Consider the following 14,978-nt stretch of genomic DNA (forward strand, 5'->3'; position numbering starts at 1 on the left):
ATTTAAAGTTTAATATAGAGCGTTGAGCTATATACGTGGTGCGATTATCTCATGACAAATGATCAATAAATCAAACTGTTCTTAAAACACAGAAAATCAAAAATAAACTCGGAAATATTTTTTTAATCTTTACATTTTTGATGCTGAGGCGTCAATAAACGTAGAAACACCCCCAAATAAATAAAAGTATTTCTGTTTATTTCACTTCTAATGTTCAAACTACAAACGCACATCCAGCGCAATGAACGCGTTCCCAAGGCAACGCAAACAGGAAGTTGGGGAAGCTCTGAGGGGAGCGAAGGAGACAGCTGTGTTAAACGGACACAAGTGGCCGCTCGCTTTTCCGTGTCTCGTCTCCGAGATGTTAGAGTAACGTCCCCGCCGTGACTCCACGATGTCCGCATCAACGAGGGCCAGTTCAGCGCCGAGTTTGTCGAGGCCGGAGCGGACACCGGACACCGCAGGTGACGCTAACGGGCACACTCGTGACAGTAGCTACTGCCCACGTCTGTTCGAGTGGGTCGGGGCCAAGAAAGCGAAACCCTCCGAGGCACGCTTCAGTTTAGAGCCTTAAAGAAAGCATCGCATGAACTTAGTGTTTCTACATTCAGAGCTTTGCATTTAACATCAGTAGGATCAGTCACACAGTGTTGGTCAAGTTACTTCAAAATAGTAATTAGTTACTAATTACTTCTCCAAGAAAGTAATCCAGTTACTTTACTGATTACTTATTTTCAAGAATAATTAGTTACTTTATCTCTTAGCTACTATTTAAAAACATGAGACAACCCAAATACGTCATAAAGCAGACCTTTCAGGTCCATCTTCTAAAACGGCATCAAATGAAAAAGCTTCTTTTTAAAAGCAAAATGAAATAATACGCGACAGTCTTTGACTCGAAGAAATTTCATTAACATTTAAATCTATTTCCTGCATATTCCAACACATAAAATAATGTTTTGTGTTTACACTCTTTCAAATAGATGCAAGTAAAACACAGCAAAAATAAATCAAATCACAGATTCAGCAGCACTGAGTCCTGTCGGGTGGAGGTTTGTCCACAGCACATGTCAGTGGGAGGATCCGGGGTTTCTCTGTGAATGTCACGTTCCCGTGGCAGCGTGCTCGCTGCTCGCTCAGATTTCAAGTTTCATTTTTCGCTGTAGAAAGAAGTTTTCTTCCCACGCAGAGTGCACAGCAGACGCTAATGTTTTTGCCACTTTTTACAGAATCAAACTTAAAGTAATGTGATTACTTTCATGCTTTAAACGCTGCATGGTCGTACTCTCTGCACGCCATATTATCCATTGTTGATCTGCACATGTCTGTCGCTGCCACGAACGTCACACGCTCGTACGTCACTGTCATGAGACGCTCACAAACGACATCATGGTTTAGTAACGCAGCGTGCTTACAGGAAAGTAACAGTAATCTAATTACTTTTTGCAATAGTAATCCCTTACTTTACTAGTTGCTTGAAAAAGTAATCGGATTACGTGTTATTGTCCATCTCTGGTCGCACACAATCCCTTTGTCTTGGAGCTGTCTGCAGGCCTGCACCACCTTTTGCAATAATAAATAAAAGTCAGTACTTTTATTCATGCTTTATTTTTTTAAACTTTAGTGTGACTAACATGTTACACCAACACTAACAAGGGTGCCAAGGTTTGTGATACTTTATATTTTACTTTATTTTATTTTATTACTGGTGTCATTATTGTGCAGTGAAGAGAGACAGGACCCAAAAACGCAGGAATACAAACTAACACAAGCTACACAGGGAGGAAACAAGTACAAAGAAACTAAAGACCTGACACACGGAACATGGGAAATGTCACGGATGACACGCCGACGATGCGGCAACGAACAGAGGAAGACGAAGGGCTTAAATACGCAGAGAGATAATGAAGGAATGAGACACAGCACAGCAGCTAACACAGCACACGAGACTGTCAAAGTAAAACAGGAAGCAGGACGCACTCACAAAGACACGGACTTGACTGACTGGGGAGACACGGGGAACATGGAGCACAAGAAGAGCACAGACGCAGAAACCAAGACACTGAAAATGATAAATAATAATGAAATCAAAGACTATTTATAATTCAACACAAAACACTGGGACACAGACTCAGGACCAGTTATGTTCCCTAAAGGCTCTTCTCTCCCAGTATAACTATAACAGTGCAGATGTGCACAACATTTAATGAGCCCTTCCCTCGTCCATGCATTTATTACCAAGTTTCATAAAATTCAACTTGTTAGTTTTTTTGCAAATTCTGTCTGACGACATTAAATAAATGGCTTTGATCACACACTGTGCAGGATTAAAGTACAGGTAGTTGATGCGTACTGTGCAAAAGGCTTCAGTCACTCCTTGCTTCTTTATATTTTGCTACCAAAGAGCCAGACTTTCTTGTAATTATTTAAGGTGGAATTGAGCGATAGTTCTCCAAGCTTTTTGAAGGTCTGTATTGAACACGAGGAATATGGATGGAAGGGTGGATGTCAACAAATGGCTGAGGCCAAAATAGTGGAGTGAAAATCAGTGGAGAAGATCTAAAGGAGTGTTTTGTGTTTTTGGTCCTTTTATTCTTCTTTATTTCATCGTGTTCTCTGTGTGTCTTTTATTTCCTAGTTTCGTCTGCTTATACTTCTAACTTTATTTAGTGCTTCTAGTTTTGCTTGTCTGAGTATTTGGTCCTGTTCATGTTTGGTCTCGTCTTACCCCTGCGTGTTTCCTCCCCAGCATTTGCTGCATTGTCTTCATGTTTGTCTAGTTGCCTGTTTTCTGCAGTCATGTCTCTGTGTGTTTGTGTGTTCCCATTACTTCCTGTTTTACTTTGGTAGTCTCCTGTCTGTGTACACCATGTTCTGTTTTGCTTCTCTTACTTTTTTTTCTTTCTTTTTTTTCTTTCTTTTTTTGCCTGTCCCGTTTGGCTCTTTTGCCATCAGAATTGTTGTCTAAAGGCAAAGAAAGATGGCCAACGGATTTACTTGCTTCTCTTACTTTGAAGGCACCCCATCTTAGTCCCAGCTGTGTTTCCTGTTCCCTTGTCACTCGTCGTGTATTTAAGCCCTTTGCTTTCTTCTGTCCAGCGCTGCGTTTTCCTGCTTTTCCTAGCGTTCTGCAATAAAGCTGTCTTTGAGTCTGCATTTTGGCTCCTTCGTTCCTCCTGCCTGCAGCACACAGGACATGACAGTTTTGTGAATTCAGATTTGAAACTTTTTATTCAAACCTTCATCAGTATGTACAGAGGAGGTCAGGGGAGATGCACAGCAGTGTCTACATCCATCTGTAAAACATGGTGGAGCTCGTGGTGATGGTGTACTGGCTGAAACGCTGGTCTTGTCGACACTGATGGAGTTATCTATGCAACAAAGTGCTGTCAGAGTTTGATCCACCGTGTGACACAGTGTGGATCTGATTGGCAACAGCTTCGTTTTTCAGCATGACAGTGATTCCATGTATTTTTGCACATTTCAGTAAATAACTGAACTTATTCTTCCAGCAAAATATCAGGAAATTAGGGGTCACTAAAGACTTCTGCACAGTACTTGTTGTTTTAAACTTTTTTTCCTAACTTGTGACAAAGCCAAAGAAAGCTGATGTCTCCTTGTTCTTTGTGCGTGATGCAAGAAAATCCAGAAGCTTTATTATGCACGTAGACATCTAACAGTGAAACCTAATGTCCCCTAAAATCAGGTCTGAGTTATTAAGCTGTTCTGATGGGTTTTGATCTTTCTCAGTGGCAGAGCTGAATTTTCAGGTCCCGGTGGAGAGCACCAAGACGCAGCCCGCTGTCAGAGGGCAGATCGTCCCACACGAACTTCTGCTCAGTCTAACCTCCACTGTGTGCAAGAGGAGAACACCGGGGCAATCTGCACACGACCAACACTGCGAGGTAGCATCAAACCCTCTTTTACGTCTACATGACCACACAACAGCTGATATAAAACAACCTGGACTGACTTTGTATCTAGAGCTATGGAATCAGACGCCCTGATGCAGTCTGGCATCATCCACTCGGACGCAAGAAATACAAACACTTTCTGGAGCAGCCAACATCCCTGACAGGAGCTGGCAGGTCAGTCAGGTTCCTACAAACGTGGAGCTGATGATGTTTTATTATGTCAGTATTTAGTGCTCAGTTTCTCATCCACATATATTTACTCCTTTCTTCATGGATGGTGTCCTTATAGGGATATTTCTTTCCTGTGTGACGCCATGGTAACCAGAAAGAAGACAACACTCCTCCCACCAGTTAGTGAAAAGCAGGTCGTTGGTGGCGCGCAGGTGAGCCGCCTGTTTCTCTGTGTGTGCATATACCTGTTTGCTGCTGTCCATGTGAGCGTGTGCACACATGCATGGCGCGAGGTGATGATCGCGGCCGCTTTGTCTTTCAGAACTCGTGCGTCTCCGACAGTTTTATCCCGGAAGAATTTCACATAGTGAAAAATAAAGGACTACGGAGCCTCGAGTTCTACGAGGAGTGAGCTTCACTGTGTTCAGTCTGTCTGTCGATTATCGCCGTGTGTCTGATGCTGTGATCGTGTTTAAAGCACAACTTTAACGTGTCTCTTCCACAGTGCATTCACAGTGCAGCTGAGGGATGAAGAGCAGAGGCTGCGGGTCCTCCCTTCACTGTGAGTTCACAGATATGAATTCCTCTCATTCATAATTAACCTTAAGTGATGTAGTAGAAGAAGTTGTCCTGCTGTGTGCCATGAAGTAGGCGGTGCTTGGCAAGACCAGGGTTAAGGGAGCGTTTAAATGTGTAATATTACACATTTCTGTATGTTTTCGTGTCCAGGAGGCCCAGTGGGAGGCTGGAAGCGGTCCAGCTGATGGGGATGATGGATGACATGCTGGAGAAGGCTGGAGTGGATGAGCAGAGCGAGGAGCTGGCTGAGCTTTCACAAGTAGGCAGGCAGAGAAACATATGTAGTCATGCAGCCTTTACGTGGAAAAATGGACCAAACCTCGGAAAATATCAGGCGATCCTGGAAAATATTGATATTTCAGTTGCTTCAGCCTGCAGCTGCAAATCTGCACATTTACAGCCCACCTTCACCTCGGGTGTCGTGTCTGATGTCTGCTCTGTTCTAAATCTTTCTGTGTCCTCCTGCTGCCGACTGATCTTTTGTTAACATTGCCATCATAAGTGTAATAGATTTAGAGATTTGAGTATAAAACACAGAAAAGTCAGAATTTGTGGTGCTGCTTGGAATATCCGATCGTGTAGAGTGTGAGAAGCCGCACAATGACTTGTCTTCCAGCTGGAGGGTCTGCTTGAGCTCGTGAAGGTTGAGCAAAATATCTACAACATTGTCTTCCATGAACTGATCAGGCAGGTGAGCGTGGGCTGTGCCGAGAGAGGACAGCTGCTTGCCAAACTCAGGTTAGCGGCACACACATCAGAGGAAAGGCCACAAGCATAACGAGCCTTAAAAGCAAAATATGAATGAGACATGAGTCTGCAGTGGCGTTTTGTTAATAATTCAAGTTAAATGTAAAAACTGAAATCTTGGTCCAGTAATGACCTCTGCAGGGTCTGTGTCACAGCAGCCGTGTGTTTGTTCAGACAGCGCTACCAGTCGCTGCTGGATCGAATCCCGCGGCGCCTGAAGGCTTTGCACACCGAGGTGGTGGCCCAGCGGGCTCTGGATCGTCGGCTCACAGAGGAGATCCACCACATCAAGTTATCCATTCATCAGCTTAGCGTGTACGTACGATCAGACTGGGGGGTGATCACGAGTAATATTACCACGTGCTGCTCCAGAACAAATAATATATGTCGGACGTTTGATGTTAATGTGCTGATTACAGATGTGCAGATATGAAAATGTGCGTGTATTCATTGCTACGTGTGTGTCTGCGTTGTCTTCATAGGGAACTTTCTAAAATCCGGGACCACGATGCTTTTGTTTCCCACCAGGCGGAGCACGCTCACTGGCAGCTAGCCGAGGCACTCAAACAGACTCGCACCGACTCAAAGTTAGTCCAGAGATCATTACATCGACTGGATGCATTTAAATCCTGAGTTATGAGCCTTGTTTTACTGATGATGGATGGTCAACGAGTTTTGTGTTGTGAATTATGCTCTTTACAGTGTGGTCCAGGCTTACCATCAGCTGTATGAGCTTCAGAGAGCTCGCCTGGAAGCTCAGCTGATCCACATGACCGAAGACAGAGACTGCTGGAGCCAGTTTACCCTCTGCCTCGCCCTGAAGGTGTGTGAGGTGTCTTTGATTTGACCTGGTCTTACTTTCATTTTAGAGTGAGAAACATGACTGTTATACCAACTCTATGGTCAGCTCTCTGTGGAGCTCCAAGGCTAACAAAAGAGGAAGTGAATTAAAGGACACAACATGCTCAATGTAGCTTTCCCCTTAGCATTTCATCCATAGTAATACTTATACCAGTATATCAACCAATATGTCCCAACCACACAAGCTATCTATATCTATATATATAGATTTACAAAACCTGATTGATTTTTTTAAAAGTAATGAATAGATGCTTCAGCCATCCTGTCACGGCGGGTGAGAAGAGCCGTGTGAAAATAATAAATGAGGATCCAATCGCAGGCAGTAGTGGAGAAGTGAAGGTGGTTTATTGAACACGAAATAAATATGGACAAACAGCAAATGGAGCCCGAACTAAACTAGACTGGAAACAACTAAACTACAGAGCACAAACCTGGACAAGAATGAGAACGAGCAGAGGAGACAGCAGGGAGAACACACGGGTGAGACATGGGGGACACACAGACGGACCAGCAACTACAAACACAGAAGACGCGACTTAAATACACACAGACGAGACAGAGGTAAAACTGAACACACACACACACACACACGAGTCGCAGACCTTCACAATAAAACAGGAACAAGAAACCATCACACAAAGACGCAGACTCGACATAGAGAGACAGACAGAAAATGACACATGGAACTAAACTAAACCTGCAAAAACATGACAACTCAAAATACTGGGTCAAACTGACCCAGAACCGTGACACATCCACCCTTTTGAGCTTCCTCCAAAGGGTGGATGGCCTCGCCCTTAGAGATAGGGTGAGAAGTTCAGCATCTAGGAGGGGCTCAGAGTAGAGCCGCTGTTCCTCAACATCGAAAGGAACCAGCTGAGGTGGTTCGGGCATCTGACAAGGATGCCTCCTGGGTGCCTCCTGGGTGAGGTGTTCCTAGGATGTCCCACTGGGAGGAGGCCCCGGGGCAGACCCAGGCCAGCCGAGAACGCCTGTGTGTTCCCCCAACAAGCTGGAGGAGGTGGCTGGGGAGAGGGAGGTCTGGGCTTCTCTGCTTAGGCTGTTGCCCCCATGACCCGGCCTCGGATAAGCAGAAGAAGATGGATGGATGGGAGAAACTGCTGTACACAGTGTTATTGGTGGTGTTGCACAGTTTATCCATCAGAGGGCATTTTGCAGCTCCCCTGTTCGCAGCACTGGTTTGGAAACAACAACCAGCTGATCACAGAAGTCGAGTAGAACGTAAACGTATATTCCAAGACTCAAGATGATTTTGTAACTTTGCTGTCATATTATCTTAGCAAGGACTCATAAATAACTACACATAACAAATGCAATGAAAATCTGTTTATGTTTCATGTGTCTGAAAGTAAAATCTCCAAATGTCGGTCTAAAAGTCGTTTATCACTCAGACTCTAATATTTAAAGTGTTTAAATTAAATTTCTGCTCAAAGATACAAAGTCAGAAACAGCAGTAATATGAAGCTTTTTATTTTTGTCAGGTGATCAGTGTGAAGCAGCTGCATCTGGTCAGTCAGCTGCATATCAGTGAGCAAAGCTGGTTCAAGACCGCAGAGCACTGCATCCTGTTTCTCACATCTAAGGTACAAATCTTTATTTTTATAAATAGCCCTGCTGGTTCAGTTAGACTCCGGCTGTAACATATGGCGTTATTTTTGTGCCACTATTCTGAGCGCACGTAAAAAAAAATTTGCAGGTGCAAGTGTTGCATTTTGAGGAGAAATTTATTTTGAGCGAAGAAAAGCTGAATTTGAGTGAACAAAATTCATTGCTGCGTGCAAAAAATGTATTTCAGTGTTTGCTATTATCCACACACACAACAGCAGCCCCTCTCGCTCAGTTTTTGCACTTGCGCTCGCTCGCAATGTGTCGCTCGCGCTCTCAACATTTCAGCCCGTGCGCGCTCAACTCTTTCTCTACACCGTTATATTTGTGCCACAAAACCAGCCAATCACAGACTTGGATGCAAAAAAAATCTGATTGGCTGTTTTCGTCTCCAACCAGCTCGAAATGACGAAATGCAATATCCCAGAATGCATTTCGTCCAAAACTCAAACGAGGCAGTGGCGGAGGAACACAGAGTGGCGGAGTTTGAAATATTACTCTGTCTGGGACACAAAATAAACTTTTAAGATATTTTCATGCGAGAATGGTGCTGTGTAAACTTCTAATATCTGCTCGATTTATCAAGACATCACATATTTGCATAAGTGCTCTAACGTTTTTGGAGATGCCTGTTACCCACCAGCTGACCGAATACCTGGACTGGCCATTGGGCATTTACCCGGCATTTGCCCGGTGGGCCAATGGTGATTTTTCATTTTTATGTTAGTTTGTTTGTTTTTGTAATGGTATAAACAATGAAAGGTGGTGGATTAGCCAACTGGTAATAATCAACTCTGGGCTGGACCAATTACAATACATCCGTATTGAGGGGAAAAGACTTCAGCGAGAATAAAAAAGACACAAAGCTGGAGTTATTCTGTGTCTTAGCTGCCTCTTCTCTCCTCATTCTCCCTCCCTCTCCTGTTGCTACTTCAATCATGAAACTGATCAATGATCAGCTGATCGTCTCTCTTGTTTGTTTATCTCCCACTTTGCGCCAGAAACAGGAAACCAGCGGATGTTGCGCTAAACAACAACAGCAGCACGTTCAAAATTGATCAGCTGTTGTTAGAATTTATTTAAAATTAATTTCTAGTATCAGCTGATGTTTGCTGGAGCCACAGCTGTAAAGCTGGAAACATGAAGGTGATACAAATCATACATATATACCAACAAAACAGTGTACATCACTGTCACAACAGCGTTTGTTTTCGTTCAAAGGCTTTATGGTTTTTCCAATAATACCTGGTGGTGTAGTTGGTGATTTTTTTGTCAGTTCAGCCTTATATATTATGTTTAACCCGAGTTCCCACCCGGTCAGCTGGTGGGTAACAGGCATCTCCGAAAACGTTGGAGCACTTATGCAAATATGTGATGTCTTGATAAATCGAGCAGATATTTGAAGTTCACACAGCTACATTCTAACATGAAAATATCTTAAAAGTTTATTTTGTGTCCCAGAAAGAGTAATATTTCAAACTCCGCCACTCTGTGTTCCTCCGCCACTGCCTCGTTTGAGCTTTGGACGAAATGGATTCTGGGATATTGCATTTCGTCCTTTCGAGCTGATTGGAGACAAAAACAGCCAATCAGATTTTTTTGCATCCAAGTCTGTGATTGGCTGGTTTTGTGGCACAAATATAACGGTGTAGAGAAAGAGTTGAGCGCGCACGGGCAGAAATGTTGAGAGCGTGAGCGACACATTGCGAGCGCAAATACAAAAACTGAGCGAGAGGGGCTGCTGTTGTGTGTGTGGATAATAGCAAACACGGATATACATTTTTTGCATGCAGCAATGAATTTTGTTCACTCAAATTCAGCTTTTCTTCGCTCAAAATAAATTTCTCCTCAAAATGCAACACTTGCACCTGCAAACCTTTTTTACGTGCGCTCAGAATAGTGGCACAAAAATAACGCCATAGTAACAGCGACCCTCCTGCTGCAGGACACAGAGTGCATTAACATTATCATGGAGAGCACAGACTACTGGAGGAAGCAGCTGGCTGCTTTCATGTCCCAGCTGAAGCAGACTGAACATGCCCACTGTGCACAGATCAGTGCCATCCAGCAAGGCATCAACAAGTGGCTTTCCTTCTGCTCCTCAAATAATAAGTAAGGACAGTTAAAATGCCCCCTGGAACTTTCACTGACACCTTACAGTCACTGTGTGATTCTCCAACGCTACGTTTTCTCCTTTCTCAAGGCTTCCTGAACCCAAATATGATAAAACATCAGTGGAAGAGATTCATGCCGATTTGCAGCAGTGGTCAAATGTAAGGCTTGTGTGTCTCACCTTTGTCATAGTTTTAGAAAATCTTCCTTTTTTAATTGGAGATGAACAAACCGTCTGCACATGATTAAACACCAGGAAACATTTGTTTTGTCTAGATGTTAGCACTGCTGTGTGAACACTACCAAGGCGAGAAACAGCTGAACTGCCAGCAGACACTTAGTGAACTCAGTAATATCCAGGAAATATGGCTGAATATGAGCCTGCAGCTCTTTAGAAGACACCCTTCAGCTGACGGGGGACCTCCTGAAGGCCAGCACGCCCAGAGAGAACTGGACAAAGAGCTGTGTGAGCTCCTCAGAGAGCTGGACGTTCAAGTGGATGGAGAAAATGGTGAGAAAATGGTTTAATCATTCTTGAAATATGGATAGACCACGTCGCTGAACAATGCCGTTGCAGGGCTCCATGGAAATGTGATGTCACTGCACGGTCTGATGGAGTCCCGGGGATCCAAACTTGCCGCGGTGATTGAAGATCCCGAAAAGATGGCCGTCTCTGATTGGTTAGAGCTGGAGAGAGCGCTGCACAACTGGAAGAGTTTGGCTGACGAAGCTTTTCGGCACTTCTCCAACAAAACGGACAACAATAAACCGGATACTTGGTGAGTGCGGGTCCATAACACAAACTAACTTTGAGAAAGACAGTTTTTGTACTTTTGCTGGATTTTAACTCAAGCAATCGAGATGTGATTTTGCATCAACGCTCTAAGAATTACAGTTTTACACACAGTCCCCATTTTCTCAAAGTGAATTAGACAAATTAACAGAATTTTAAAATGAGCATTGTTTTTTATTCATTTATTGCAGATGTTTTGCAGTTTGGCAGATAGAGGGAAACAAATTGAACTTGTAGAAAAATTCAGCCTGATCTGTTTTCATGCTGAAATTCAAACACTTGGAGTCGTTTACGGCGGTTCTGAAATGCTTCTTTGTGCGTGTTTGTTAAAACAGCGCAGAGGCAGAAAAGCTGTTTGACAAAATCCAGGTGTTTGTAACCAACCTGTCTGACTTCACTGAGGGGGAGAACTTTAGGCTCCATGAAGAAGTGAGTACCGGGCATGCTCAGTAACACCATATTTACATATTCTGCTGTCTTTTGAGTGTATTTGTGTTAAATTGGAACTAACACGTGAGCCCCATGAATACGGTGCTCAGGCACAGCGGCTGTTTTTAGGAGACGATCTGAGTTTTGGCTTCTTTGAGTCTGGATGTTTTCTTTGCTACCAGATCAGATCTGCTCACGTGGCTCAGACTCGGTGGATGTTAGAGCTCTTACTCCTTGTGGTTCCCAACCACAGCGAGGAGGAAAACCAAGAAGAAGAACCCCACCGGTACATTCCAGAAATTTCACAGGAAACTCTGGATGAGGATGCCCAGATGCTGGCTGAGAAGCTGGATCGCTTGTCCAGCTACATCACGAGGTACCAGAAGCTGTTGTAAATATTTTACAGTAACTGTGTGATAAAATAAATCTCTTTAACAGTAAAATAACAACACACGAACCGACTCGAGCAGGTTACGTACTTTTAAACGTTGGAGTAACTTTACATTTAAACAGCGAGCGAGGAAGGAAACAGGTTGTCAAACTCATCTGAAAATGTTGTTTAGTTCGTGCAGCCTGGTCCTGGAGGAGCACCTGAACACGCTGTCAGCTCAGGCTCAGAATGAGATGAACGAGTTCAAAAAGCTGCAGGTAAACACACCTCTGGCACACATACACTATCACTTGTAACATTGGGGCGGGGTCAGTAATAGTTTTGCAATGTCAACTGTGATTGGTGTCCTCAGAGGGAGTGTGGTGATTGGGTGGAGACCTGCAGGATACTGCTCACAGGTGTTAAAGGCGCTCCCGTGGAGCTGCCCGTCACGCCGCCTGCACCTGTTTCCAGCAGTGGCGTCTTGGACTGTCCAGCAGACGGTGCGGAGGCTGTGGTGAGGATTCAACTCCAATAGAGCTCGCACACGTTTGCTAGATTTTTTGGGATCTGTGAAGTAGTCTGACTGGAGCATCAAGGAAGGTGGTAAGTGAGCTGACTCCACAGACGTTTTGGAGGAGATGAGCAATTTATTTACTGTGACCTCCATCATATGTGAAACTTAACAAAACTCACCTTAGATTAACTTATTTAACAAAACTCAAAACCCACATGGAGTCAGTGACACAGCTCACCTCTCCTCCCTCACCTGCATCAAGCAGAGACTGACCGAGCTGCCAGTTTACCTTCAGTTAGTTTAGCCAGCACCACCAGCTGGAGCTCAACACAAATGACTGAGAATTACATGAAGCTCCCCACATTAACACATTTACACAACTAAACGGCTCCATGTAAGAAACAATAAGCAACAAATCCCTTTGCATCCTGACACAAACAAAAGGAAGCATTCCTACATAAAAACCCTCCTCCTGGTTTAACCTGCTGATGTCAGACATGACATCATCAGCACTTTAAAAATCAGGAAATGCTGGGCGGGTCTTTCCCACAGCTGACCTACATGAAGATTGAAAACAAAGAAACAATGTAAGTATGTACACATGAGTTAATCCTGCAACATAATAAAATATAAAGAAACACGTGAGTGTTTGCTTTAATTTGCCAGCAATATAACGCTTACACAAAGCCGGGATAGTAAGTGTAGCAATGTTACTTTAGCAAATAAATATACAGAGAGAATAATGTTCTTCATGTGCAAAAGTCAATGTTGTGGAGCAACTGGTGTCACAGGTGGGTGAAGTACAAAAAGGTATTATTTATTATTATAGTGTGTGTGTGTGTGTGTGTGTGTGTGTGTGTGTGTGTGTGTGTGTGTGTCTCTCTCCTTATGGGGACAAAACCGCGGTCCCCACGAGTTTGAAAGCATTTTTCAGACTCAAAATGTGGTTTTGGTGTCAGGGTTCGGGGTTAAGCATTCATTCTTATTTGCTGACAAAAAGACATTTCAGACAAAGAAAATTTCTTGGCTGCTGAAAGACACGAAACATAAGAGTTTTGTCAACTGGAGCGTTAATAGCAAGATTATGGAGCTTTGTGTGACACAAAATGAGTGAATTAAATTGACACTTGTGGAATTTAAGGAGTTTTACGAACCTTTAACCTCCTAAGACCTGAACTCTTCCACGACATGCATTTTTAATTTTTCTTTGATATTTGGGCTGATTGGGGCCCGATGAATGTAAAAACAAAGAATTACCAGATTTTTTTTTTAACCTTTTTTTTTTTTTTTTAAAGAAAAATCAGAGCCACATATGAGGATATTCATTTAAAACTTTGATAGAACAGTAGCAGTATAACGTCCTCGTAAGTGGATATCAGGCCCATGTAGAGCAAAATTGAGTATTTTGGTCTAAACAACCCAAAATGTGATGTCCACACATGTGGACGCCAGGTCCTAGGAGGTTATAATAGAATCGTGTTAAACAGGATGACTAAAAATGTTGTTTTCGTCCTGTAGGGGGAGCAAACTGTTTGTGAGAGCGCTGTGCTGAATCTGATCAATTATGATGGAAACGTTGCACAGAGGAAGCTTGGAGCGTGCAGTGTCCAGCTAGACAGGGTCAGACAATTGAAGTATACATTTTTATGTTGTTGTCAGTTTGCATTGAGCTGAACAGCCCGTGTGTCTGTACCTGTAACCACCTCTGTGTCTGTCAGACGGGCGAGCTGGTCGTGTCTCCGGTGACAGACGATAACCAGAACGCTTTCAAGGATCTGACCACAGTAGGATTACTGCAGCAAGAACTGCAGTGAGTTCATTTTCTAAATAATGTTTGGATGAATTGTGTTTCATGGATATTCCTGAAAATAGTCTTTATTTTCAGGAATTAGTCTTCTTCATTGTAACCTCTCTCTGCTGTTTTCATATAAATGCACACGATACTCTGTAAAAGTCCAGGAATCCCACACAACTATTCCTGAACTGCTCAGAAATGAAAAGAAAGCTTCCCCGTGAGAGTTCAGGCCCTGTTGAAGTATAAAGTATCTGGTTAAACAAAATTATAATAATAATTATAAAAATCTGGCTCCTTGGAAGAAAAATTTAACGAAATGAGGGGTGCCTCAAGACCTCTGCCCAATACTGTATCTTTTTACACAATTTTTTGAAAGCACTACTTTAAACTATTGCTATAAACTATAAAACATCCATCCATCAGTCTACACATGCATCCATCCACCGGCTTACTTTCCCTTACCGCCCCTCTTTAGTGATTCTGAGGTGCGAGTGCAGATTGCGGAGAAGCGAGCCCTCAAAGCCGAGGAGGCTCTGCAGGAAGCACTGAAGAAGATTAAAGACCTGGAGAGACAACTGCAGGGTCGCCCCAGTGTGGAGCCCCACAGTACTGAAGGTGCAGATTAACCAGCTGATAAAACCAGACAGTGACACAGCACATACGCATCGAGGTGGTTCATGTCTTTACTGGTTTATGTTTCAGAAAAAAACAAAACACCGCCGCCTTCACCGCAGCCAGAAACAACACCAACTCCTCCGAAGAAAAAGGCAACCGCAGTCAAACCAACGAGCAGCGGCAGAAAGACCAAGAAATGCTGATCGGACCATCGGACGTCTCTGCTTATTTATTTTAACCAGTGTTAAATACTTTTTTGGTTTACATGTGAACAGGAGGGAAGTTTAACAGACACATAAAAACATCACTGACCATCGATGGTACCCAGTTTTTGAGTGTTTATTCCCAGGCTGATGATCGGGGTGTCCAACTCCAGGCCTCGAGGGCCGGTGTCCTGCAGGTTTTAGATTGGTCCTTGATGCAACACAGCTGATTTAAATGTCTAAATG

General features: G+C 43.5%; 1 protein-coding gene across 1 annotated transcript; it reads left to right on the plus strand.

Moving 5' to 3' along the window:
- Positions 1-262: 262 nt before the first annotated feature.
- Positions 263-14,845, plus strand: axdnd1 (axonemal dynein light chain domain containing 1). The gene is made up of 24 exons (XM_085435784.1): positions 263-464; positions 3,751-3,905; positions 3,985-4,088; positions 4,204-4,297; positions 4,408-4,493; positions 4,591-4,647; positions 4,815-4,923; positions 5,281-5,402; positions 5,586-5,726; positions 5,894-5,998; positions 6,114-6,234; positions 7,775-7,876; positions 9,844-10,010; positions 10,102-10,171; positions 10,287-10,521; positions 10,588-10,789; positions 11,139-11,232; positions 11,415-11,608; positions 11,796-11,880; positions 11,976-12,119; positions 13,638-13,739; positions 13,838-13,929; positions 14,390-14,529; positions 14,617-14,845. The coding sequence occupies exons 1-24, from the start codon at positions 395-397 to the stop codon at positions 14,730-14,732; spliced, it is 2,907 nt and encodes a 968-aa protein (XP_085291910.1). The 5' UTR covers positions 263-394; the 3' UTR covers positions 14,733-14,845.
- The last annotated feature ends 133 nt before the right edge of the window (positions 14,846-14,978 follow it).

Source organism: Copadichromis virginalis, linkage group LG17 (assembly GCF_057382275.1).
Source record: "Copadichromis virginalis isolate Kocher_CV1m ecotype Utaka linkage group LG17, C_Virginalis_male_GT1.1, whole genome shotgun sequence".
Taxonomy (NCBI): domain Eukaryota; kingdom Metazoa; phylum Chordata; class Actinopteri; order Cichliformes; family Cichlidae; genus Copadichromis; species Copadichromis virginalis.

Bases quoted from the DNA above. Each gene is read 5' to 3' on its own strand.
- axdnd1 (XM_085435784.1), top strand. From the start codon at position 395: ATGTCCGCATCAACGAGGGCCAGTTCAGCGCCGAGTTTGTCGAGGCCG. The intron at 13,740-13,837 runs GTCAGACAATTG...TGTGTCTGTCAG, and splicing joins GCAGTGTCCAGCTAGACAGG to ACGGGCGAGCTGGTCGTGTC. The intron at 14,530-14,616 runs GTGCAGATTAAC...TTTATGTTTCAG, and splicing joins GGAGCCCCACAGTACTGAAG to AAAAAAACAAAACACCGCCG.